This window comes from Nuphar pumila, chromosome 7, assembly GCF_984573655.1.
Source record: "Nuphar pumila chromosome 7, dmNupPumi1.hap1.1, whole genome shotgun sequence".
Classification (NCBI taxonomy): Eukaryota; Viridiplantae; Streptophyta; class Magnoliopsida; order Nymphaeales; family Nymphaeaceae; genus Nuphar; species Nuphar pumila.
This window is the reverse complement of record NC_143255.1, coordinates 103,967,108-103,978,014: the sequence shown is the minus strand read 5'-3', so window position 1 is coordinate 103,978,014 and position 10,907 is coordinate 103,967,108. Positions and strand designations below refer to the sequence as shown.

Below are 10,907 nucleotides of genomic sequence, written 5' to 3'. Positions count from 1 at the left end.
AATTCATAAATAGAGGCAAGCATCTATTCCTAATGAGCAAAGGTATAATGGGAATTTTGGGAAAAACTTGTACGTTTTTGCAGTTAACAGAGGTCAACCTACAAAGGTGTCCGTCCGATTCACAATTTTAGAAAAAGTTTGCTCGCAGATTAGGATTGTTGAAAACTTGGTAGCTGTTATGTAATTTTAGATGAAAGGTCAGGCCTGAATCAGAAAATCTCCCATTGGACAGTAGTATCCAGAAGAACCCCACAGTAAATTGGCTGTGCCTGTGGGGAGGGGGGATGTCTGGTAAAGGCAACAGCGTTGTCATTCCCCAAATACCCAACCGTTACAGATGATGTGATGCTGACATGGGTGGTCAACAACGTGGCATGGACGCAAGCTGTCATTGAGAGCCTAATAATTATTCAGCCGTTTTCATATTAAACAAAGTCTCTCTCTCTCTCTCTCTCTCTCTCTCTCTCCATGTATGAGAAACGCAAGCTCAAATTAAAGCCTATGATATGATATCTTTTCTTTTCTCTTCTTTTCATACTACCATCAGCCCAAACAGAAGAAAAGAAGGCAACATGACACAGTCTCTTGTGGCCAAGTTCTTACATATTTCAGATTCACATAAATACAGCAAAACACAATATTCGCAGGCTCGGAAATTAAGGTTGATATAACAAATTTTCATGAGAAAGCTTGAAAGACTGTCAAAGTGAAAGGATGGGCAGCTGGTCTTACTTTCTTTAATAGCATAACGAGCCAGCCCTTGTTTTCTCCTACGGAACTTAACTGAGGAGAGAGAGAATTGGAGGGTACACGATGGACACCCTCGAGAGATAATGAAGATGTTTTTTTTTTTTTGGAAAGGAGAATGAAGATGGTTTGTTGAGAGAGAGAGAGAGAGAGAGAGAGTAATTTCAGATGGTAAAAGTAAGCCAACACCACCAGAGCAAATTCTGAGAAAGTGAGGCGTTTTCGCTAAATATTTGAAACATGGTGCAGCTAAACTTAAATGCACCAAGACTAGGTACCTATTTGTAAATTTCCCAACCTTATCACAGACACCATATAGATAAGCAATTAAATTCAAAATGGGGATTCTTTTTGAAAAAAAAATGATTCCTCTACAAGCAATAAGTGTCGTTTCTTTCGTACGGGGAACACGGGAAGAGATGGGAACTCTCCTTGAAAAACGATCATACCGTATGACATGCTGCGTACGTCATATGCGTCCAATCGAAAGAATCTGGACGGCTTGGATCATATGCACAAACGGATGAGAATGTGGATGGTCACGATGCATTGGATTGGACGGCTTGGATCAATGCATGATACACAATATCATATGGCATAGGATACGATCAATTTTGGAATCCCGCAATCATAACATATAAGAAGCGTTTGAATAGCATATCTATCTCATGCAAAGGAGGTAGTTTTATGAGAAACTTTGCAAATCCCTGTCTTTATGATATTTCCATTTTAGTTCATATTTTTTTTTATAGAAAATGTTTTTTTTTTTTTTTTGGTATTCTAAAGAAAAAAAACCCTCATCATCGACCCTACACCTAGCCTGAGATTCCCGTTCCCACTGAGGAGTACACCTAGCTTGGTTACATTTACAAGTTGCCCCTACCAGGTGAGAGAAGTTTTGTGGGCTTTTTGAAAGAAAACGTTGGTCATATAATGTTTCACATATTCTGAAACTAGGACGCAATTCCACCAAGCTTGCTGCGTTCTGGATCGGCTAAGATTTGGACCAATACAGGATTCTAGGTGATGGGATCAGGTGCAATCACATTGCACAAATGCAATGTGCGGCTGCACCTAATCACCCTCCATCATCTGTTGTACAGCCTATTAGAGCGAGCCCACCAGCAAATGGATGGTGATTAGGTGCAACGGCACATTGCATTTGTGCAATGTGATTGCACCTGATCCTGCCTCGGATTCTAGCCCCTCATGCTCTTGATGTGCCCACCCACAGCTTCTTTTTGTGAAAATACATATCAAATTAGCAAAAAATAATTGCCTGTCGCGTTGCAAGATAGCATCAAATGCAGCCTTTATTACATTCTAATTAAGTTCATACCAACAACTAAGGCCAGTTTGACGCCACTTGTAGTTGATGAAGATCATCATGAGTCCCACAAATTCTAGGAGGGTGATTTTTTTTCTAAAAATGCTTGTCAGTATGGCCAAGGCTTGGACAAGTCGGTCAACTGATTCTTCATCAACACCAAAATTAAGACAGAGGACGAGAGTGGAGATTAAGCTGAGCAGAGTTGAACCGAGTTGTTGCATTGATGAATTTCACAGCCGATAAGATTCGAGGAAAGAACAATCGAGAAACTAAGATTGACTCACTTCATGATTAGAATTAGCTTGGTTGATTATGATTTGTTTTGGGGTCTCAATATGGTGAAAGGGATGATTTAAGAATTAAATTAATCAAATTATAATGAAAGATGATATAGGGCATGAAGACCATTGGCGGTGTAGAGAGTTCAACCTAGTATTAGACTAACAAAATTTCCAAGGAGGATTATATCTGTCTAATCCTGGATAAGAAAACGTGATGCAGCGAAATATTTTCTATCAATTAGGAAATTTCAATTTAATATTATTTACATATTTTATATTGTGTTCATCTGTTCTATAACATGTTTTATCATGATGACCATGTAAAATTTGATTCATTGGTACATGTAAAAGAGTAACTATTTTTTTCAACATTTGAAGGATCATATGCCAACCCCAAGGGGTTGCCAACATGGTCTGGGGCTCGTGCATAGGGAGGTCTTCCCCGATCCTGAGTTTCAGTCCCTATGTAGGTATCTTCTTTTGCAACGCGAAACAGAAAGCTCCTTGAAAGTCGAGGAGGGGCACCAACAGAGTTTTGCACCATCAGGAATAGGTGTAGCAAGCTATGACTAGTGCGGTCAGATCTTTGATCCCGAGAGTGGTTTCTTTATGTAATAAAAAAATAAAAAATTTATTAGCTTGAGGACTTCTCTTTTTCATAAGAGTTTGCATGTCTTATGCAGCGAAAATGACCAAAATAACCATGACGTAGTTAGAAGCTGTCTCGTAGCTCAGGTGCGCACTAGCAAAAGTTTGAGACTTATTGCAGAAGAAAAAGCGAGAAAAGGATAAAGATTTTTCAGCTTTCTTACAAATGAAAAAGAGTTTGGAAGGAGAATGTTTATCATGGCTTCGGTAAAAGGGTGGAAGATAGAGACGAAAGCCGTTTTTTTATTTCCTTTATCTCTCTCTCTCTCTCTCTCTCAACCAAACCACCCTTCCGCCCCACAGTCATGCAGTCGGAATATATATACTCACGTCCTGCAATATTTCCATGCCAAGTAACTTCTAATTTGTTTCCATGCACATACATGCATGCATTCAAGCGCTCACACACACACACACACACACACCTCTCTCTCTCTCTCTCAATATACAGAAGCAAGCACGCCATGCACACATTCATTCAAATAAAAAACTATGAATTGTTTTCCCTCTGGATTGTCAGCTAGAAGAGAAAGAAACAGAACTACTCACATACAAGAGAAAAAAGAAGAACAAAACAACAAAAGAAAGGCAATATATTTGGTTCGTGAGTATTCCACGGCTTGAACCTTCGCTGTAATATAGTGCTTATTGAGCACTGCATCTATAATAATCTAAACCTGCATCCGATCTTAATGCACTTCGCTACGCCATTGAACTTCTTCCCGACAGTTCTCTCCAACCTTCACTTCTTCTTTTATCTCTCCATTGTTTTTGGAGCTCTCACACCACTACCTTCTTCACTGCATCCGTTCACTATATGACCTAGCTAGCGACTTCATCTCTGAGTCCAACGACACCAAATTCACATTGTGAGGTTGCTGCTGCTGAAGATGATGATCTCTATGAGTGAACGCACCTCCCATAAACCCTCTACTCATCCCTCCAACACCAAGAAAGTCTCTAGTTAGCCCGTCTGTGCCCCCTATATTGGAAGAAGAAGAAGCACCTGCATTCTGTTGGAGCTTCCCCTCTAGTGAATTCAGGTTGGTTACTTTTGCACCCTGGAGTTCCAAATTCATCCTATGGCTTCCATTATACTCACCAAACTCATCCAACCCTCTAGCATCATCCCTGAACATGGAACCGCTTCCATTTACAAAGTTCATGATTTCCTCGAGGTTGGTTTCCTGCCCACTGGTGAAATTAGCCCTCATGTGGTCAAAACCATGGAGATTTCTGAGAGGAATTGTGGACAGATGCTGGGGCCTGTTGCTGGAAGGGCTCTGGGTTGCAGTAGGCAGAGAAGAAGATGGGGAAGATGGTGGTGGCCTCTGGCCCTGCCACGGAAGGTTTATGCCAATAGACGACACGTCATGACTCCCGTTGTTTGCGGCCGAGCTGTTGAAGCTCCTTAGAAAGCTCTCATGGTTGCCACTAGTGGTTGCACCCAATTGAGCAGCTTTTTGAAGCAAAGCAGTGGCAGACATCTGGGGGAAGACTGTATCATTCTTCAGTTGGGAGTTGTAGAGAGAAGGAACACTGGCAGTCATGTGATCACTCATAATGTTACCACTGAATTGGTCTTGGAGCAACAATGGTGATGATTGCAGATGGCTGTTGCTTCTCCCCTCACCCTTACTGCTGACATTGCTATTTGAGAAGAAACTTAGATTGAAAATATTGTTTGGTACCTTAGTAGCTGAACTGTTAGCACTGTTGCTAGACAAGTCGGGGAGTTGCATCAATCCAGGATAAGATTTGTTCTGGAGCAATTCATTCTGGGTATCCTCATTGAAGTCTTGATTAGAGGCACCGCCAGGAGAGAAGAATGCCGATGGTGGTTGTGGCAGCGGTGGCCGGAATGAAAGGTTTGAGGCAGGGATTAGAGGGTCGAATTGTGTGCTTCCTGCTCCACCGAGCCGAAGCATGTTAGCAGAGGGATGGTTTTGATCAGACAGGGAGCCGATTTGAGATAAGCCCAACCCCATGTTGTTGCTGTTATTGTATAACTGCCCTCCCATTGTGCTTAGACCACTTGGAAGCCTTGCACTCTCTTGAGCCAATGCATCACAGAATGCCCTATGGGTGATGAAGCTGTCACGCCTGCAAATAATAAGAATAAACTAAAAAGGACAAAAAAAAAAGAGTAACCTACTTCAAAACGAGGTACAGACTCAAATTTTTAGTACTTTAATAACACTAGTATTAACTTCAAAGTGAACCCAGTTGTCAAGTCATCACATAATACCTTGTGTGTTTTGAAGCTGTCACTCCTGACAAGAATCGGAACAAAACACGGTTTTGAGTTCAAAATCAAAAGATCAAACAAAACTGTTAAGACCCATGATCTACAACTCCATGAAAGTTAGTATTTTATTAAAGAAATCAGGATCCCAAATTCCAAGAATTAGATCTAATCAGCATTCATACCAAAAATCCACGTTGGTAACTGGAATCCGCGTTGAGAATGTAGAGGAGGGACAGTCATAATTGAGGAAAGAGAGAAAAGGGTAAGAAGGGAGCCAATGCTCGAGTTAAAACTCAAAACAATCAACATTTGATTGCAACCCATTTTTGTTTGGTTTTTTATTGCCCTTTAGCTCCACAAAAGGCTGCAGCTCAGTTCAATATTTGGGTAAAAATGCAAGAGGGTGAAGAAGACAGATAGACTCAAACTGATGCAAATGGTTAGAACTGCCATCATCTCTCCTTCTCATCCATATGACTTTCACTAGATGGGTACCTGAAAAAGCCAAACCTGCTCACGTCCAGCCAACCCACAAAGGAACAAACCCTGTGAATCTATAAGGCAACACGTGAATGACAAAAGAGAGGGGCAAGGACGTCGCTTCCAAGGCTGAGCAAGAGGAGCCTTTATTTTTAAAAAAAGTGGAAAAAGGAAAACTATCAATGATTCTGAGAAATTTCAGGTTGGGAGCAGTTATCACAGAGGGACTCGGTATAATTGGTCATTCTTCTCATCAGTTACACGTAGAAAACGTTCGAACCTGCTTTCCCAAGGACCGGAATCAAATGACCAACAAGCGGAGCATGAAGAGAGAAGAAATAAAGAAATAAATCAAGTTAATAATAAGATCAACCTGTACAAGAGTAAATTCCAATCATCACCATTTAATGGTTATATTAATGTTTTGGTTGCGTTGGTATTGTTATTACCTTGAGAATAAGGTTCCACAATCGCATCTATACTCTCTTGTGCCGCATGTCTTTGAGTGGGCTTTCCAATCAGACTGAACTGCGTATCTTTTTGAGCACTTTTCACACTTCCATTTCTTCTCACCATGCTTCCTACAAAAGTGTTTCTTGATCCCTGTGAGGTCACCTAGGGCTCTTGATGGGTCATGGTGGACGCATGTGGGTTCTGGACAAAGGTAGACCCTCTTCTTGACCTCCTTGGTTGATTTCTGCTTCAGCTTCCATGGAAGGTTATGGCCTCTCCTGTGGAGTTGCAGGTTCTGTTCCCTTTGAAACCCTTTGTTGCACACTTCACATATGAATCTGTTTGTAGCCATTAAGGTCTTGGGTGAGAGTGCAATCACTTCCGCATCTGGATCTGCATATAAGAGGAAAAAACAAAGATTAGTACTGCCCCTTCATCACTGTTCAGGTTTCTGAAAAAGATAACAAAATTAGCTAAACATAAAAGTAATCAAAGAAAAAAAATACTGATATATGATGTGTGTATATGATTGATAAAAATGGATACTTGCTTGGTGTTCCGGGGAGATTTCTCCTCTTCTTTTGAGGTACGCTTGTTGTAGCAGTTGTGGATGTGGACTGCTGCTTCACCTGGTTTTGTGAAGAACCTATGCAGCTCTCTTCTTCTTCTATAATTCCAAATGACATCTTTGGAGGGGGGCCAGCAGCCATCTTTTTCGCTCTTGGTTTGTCTGTCTGTGTGTGTGTGTCTGCTCCTCTCTCCTTCTCCCTCTCCCCTACTTTCTCTTTCTAGTGGATTATCAAGCCAAGGGGATTAACCGAATTTCTTGCTACCCACTCTGAGTATTGATGAGTAACTCATACCATCTTCACCTGAATTCCTGAAAACAAACGAGGTTTGAGTAAAAGCGATAAGAAAATGGGAAATTTAACATCTAGGAGGTTAGCACTTGCATGGAAGAAGAAACCGGCATGTAGCTTTCTGATCGTTGTTTGTTTTCCTCCTTCCTCTTCTTCTTCTTCTCACCGCCTGCTCTTGTTATTGCCGACTGCTGGTGCTGTTGATTGATCTGTTAGATTCGTTTCAATCCCTCATCACCACCATGCTTTTCTTCTTTTTTCTTTCGTCAAGTGTATACAGTTTCCCCGATTTTGCTCCACCCTCCCCACCACAATAAAATACAAAGTGAATATTAATTGAGGGGAGTCACTGTTCATGCTCCTCCCACGCAGCCCCCTTTGTCGTTATACACACCATGGGTTGGTTGGGGCCACCTCTCTCTCTCTCTCTCTCTCTCTCTCTCTCTCTCTCTCTCTCTCTCTCTCTCTCTCTCTCTCTCCTTGTATACCTTATTATCCCCTCTCTCTAGCACGGACACACACATGCATGAGTGTTAAAATGGGTACAAATTTATAATTTATAACGTAAAAAGAAAGCGTTAATTGATACCAAAACAATAATAGTTGTGTGTGTATGCGTTCACCCCTGTGCTTTTAAGGTTAAAGTGATCACTTGGTAGCCAAAGCAGCTTAGTAGTTTCCTTGGCATGCATGTTCTGTTGGGAACTTGGGAAAATCAGTCCAAGATTTTGCGTTTTTGCATATAGCAGTGATGATGGTGATAGAAAATATGGTTTTACTAAATGAAAACTACACCAAGGGGAGAGAGAGAGAGAGAGAGAGAGAGAGAGAGAGAGAGAGAGAGAGAGAGAGAGAGAGAGAGACTTACGTGAAGGGCAGAAATGTAGTTTGGGTTGGCATTTCCGTATATATTATAGGCATTAGGGATGAGGGGGAATGTTTATGTAGACATTACTAGACAACACGTGCATGGAGAACGCCTAGACAGAAGCCCGTGGTCCTGGGTTCGACTCGTGCTGGGCCCAGTAAATCACGGGCTCCCCGAATCTGAATCATTAACCATGCATCATGACACGTAAAAAAAAAAAAGAGAAAAAAGAGCCCGGTATAATACCAAAATATCCCATGTCAAAGCAACATGCACCAAAGATAGACATGACTTTCATCTCAATGATGGGAAAGACCCTCGATGAAAGAAATATGACGATATTGGTCTTTGACTTTATATGAGGTCCATTGACCAAAGTTTTTCGCCTTTTAAAAAAAATTTATATCTCTTCCTTTAGTCATAAAAATGATGGCATGTTAATAATTAATGTGAATTAGCGGTTATATACAAGATCAGTCCAAACTCTATTATGGGTCGTCTTGTGGTTTGAAGAAAATGTTTAAGCAATTCTCTGCGTCTAATATATAATTCCATCAGTTTTAATTTCTTCTTTATATATATTCTAAGTTAGTGACTTTTGGTTGTGCCCTTTTTCCTAGTTCTATGCATAAAATCTTTGACCAAGGCTTCGTTTGTTTAGTTTCCACTGATAAGAAAAGACCTCTGTGAAAAAGGCATTCCATATGTGAAAAATTCTATACGTAAATTAGCAGATTTATGTGTTAAATACATGGTCAATGTGAAAATTGAAACCCTTGTTAACTATGGCCCCACAGAAAAATAGGTTGGCATGTTTGTTTCACCTGCATACCAAAATAAGGGTCTCTCATTTTTATGTATAAAATGGGTGAAAAAAGGAAGCCTAATTAAGTTTTTCTTTCATGACTCCTTGGTGTGGACCAATGTTGTCAGTATCGATATCGGCCCTGAATCGTTTGGGCCACCGATTCAGCAGTATCAGCTCGGTACCGATGCTCAAGTGAATCGTTTTGCATCGGCTCAAAAATTATAACATGCCACGTGTTAAAACCATTAAAATAAATTTAAAATAAGATTAAAAAAGTATGTTTTGATATTTTTTTACAATTATTAAAAAATAGCCGATTCAGGCCTGCAACGTATCGAAATTTTGCCAATACAGGCCCACATATAAGCACCCTTACTGCTAACATTGGTGTGGACCATATATATATATATATATATATATATATATATATATATATATATAAACACCTCTACCAATCAACTTTCAAGTTAGAAGCCTTTAGATGATATGTACAATTACTGCTATTTTTTAATAAAAAGTTACTGACATCTCATTGATGTCAATTATCGGTTACAAATTAGCTCCTATTAATAGCCCTGGCAATGAAGAATCTAATGAAAAAAAGGATACTAGCACAGAACTGTTACATTGGCTTCTGGCACTGCTCCTTTTTATCATGAGGCCTATGACCAAAATTTGTCTATCATGCTTTCGAGTAAAGTAAGGGAGGATTGACTTTTTTTAATTACAAGAAGCCTTTTTCTTCCTAGAAAAAAGGATAGTGATATTTTGCTAGAAATTAAATAATGGCTGGAAAATCGAAATGTGCCATATGAAAAATTGGATTCTAACACCCTGTCCACTTTTTTTTTCTTTTAAATAAATAGTTCTATTTTATAAGTATCAATAAACATATACCATAATTAGTGATTTCTCGGCAAATGTGTCTCAATGCGATGCAGCTTTGACTCACAATTTCTTTTTTTTCTCAAAATAGAGTACATGATGATACAATTTTTTTAAAAAATTAATCAATGAAAGACTATTTTTTTAATATATATATATATATATATATATTCTCAGTGAAGCATTATTAAAATAATTAAAAATATTAAACTCACATTCATACCTGAGTGTGTGTTTGGTCGTGTCACCACGGCCAAAAATGGCTTGTCCCTGTGACATAGCAAATAAGGTATGCATACATTAAAGATCATACAAATCCAATTAATGAAATTCAATAGAATGATAAGACTGGTTGACCACATTCTTTTCTCTAGGTTTCATCATAAATTATTTGAATAAAGCTTTTCGCCATGTGCATGTCTCCCTTATGCTTTTGAATGCTGAGGGCCGTATATAATCTATTGGACTAAAATATGTTCTTTTCTTGAAAAGATATCATCATTTCAATCATATAAATTGGCAATTGTAAAGTTAGCATTCTTTGGGAAAAGGAGACCCATATATATTAAATGACTTTGGCCAAGATACACTCTTTCACACCTTTTTTATTCTTTTAGACAAGGCAAGTGCAGCATGCATGTGAACCCAAACCCTTTTAGCAAGATTGCCCCAATTTTAACTATCCTTGCTTTCAACACAGAGCTGCCAATGAGGATGGATGTGACTGGAACCCTTCAAAACCTCACTACCATTATGTTAGAACTAGACTTTCTAAATGTATCCATGTAGATGAAAGGAAAATGTATACCCTTATATAGAGTATTGGCAAGGCTGTTTCTAGATGAGGATCCTTATTTCAATGTGATTTCAATGACATCCAACTCATATATACCATATTCTAAAAGAAAAATAGGCTGCATTACATTCAATATTCATCTACTAGGTAGTTAAGGTCTAAGGCATCCTGAAAGCTTAGTCCCAGATGCAGTTCAGGCAAGGCCTGTTCTAGATATAGATCCCTTTCTCAAAGGAATTTCAGTGGCATCCAACTGATCATTTGCACCATGTTTATCAAAAACTGGTTCGCACTACATTCAGGAATCCTTTGTTCATATTCAATTGATGGTGACTCTGGAACAACTTCTTCTCACTCGTAATTCAATCACTGCTTTAGTTAATTATTTCAGAAATCTTTTGATGTTTTCCTAAGGTTTAGGTTGGGTATGGCATGGCTTGGTTTGGTTTGGTTTGCTCTTGTCTTGACTTTTGACCATAGTTTTCAGTACTCGAGACAATTTG

At 39.3% G+C, this 10,907-nt stretch overlaps 1 protein-coding gene across 1 annotated transcript; it reads right to left on the bottom strand.

The window, feature by feature from the left end:
- Positions 1–3,478: 3,478 nt before the first annotated feature.
- Positions 3,479–7,366, bottom strand: LOC149832730 (protein indeterminate-domain 4, chloroplastic-like). The gene is made up of 4 exons (XM_090014681.1): positions 7,141–7,366; positions 6,738–7,067; positions 6,184–6,580; positions 3,479–5,109 (listed from the first exon to the last, which is right to left on the bottom strand). The coding sequence occupies exons 2-4, from the start codon at positions 6,895–6,897 to the stop codon at positions 3,804–3,806; spliced, it is 1,863 nt and encodes a 620-aa protein (XP_089870807.1). The 5' UTR covers positions 6,898–7,067; positions 7,141–7,366; the 3' UTR covers positions 3,479–3,803.
- Between the last annotated feature and the right edge of the window lie 3,541 nt (positions 7,367–10,907).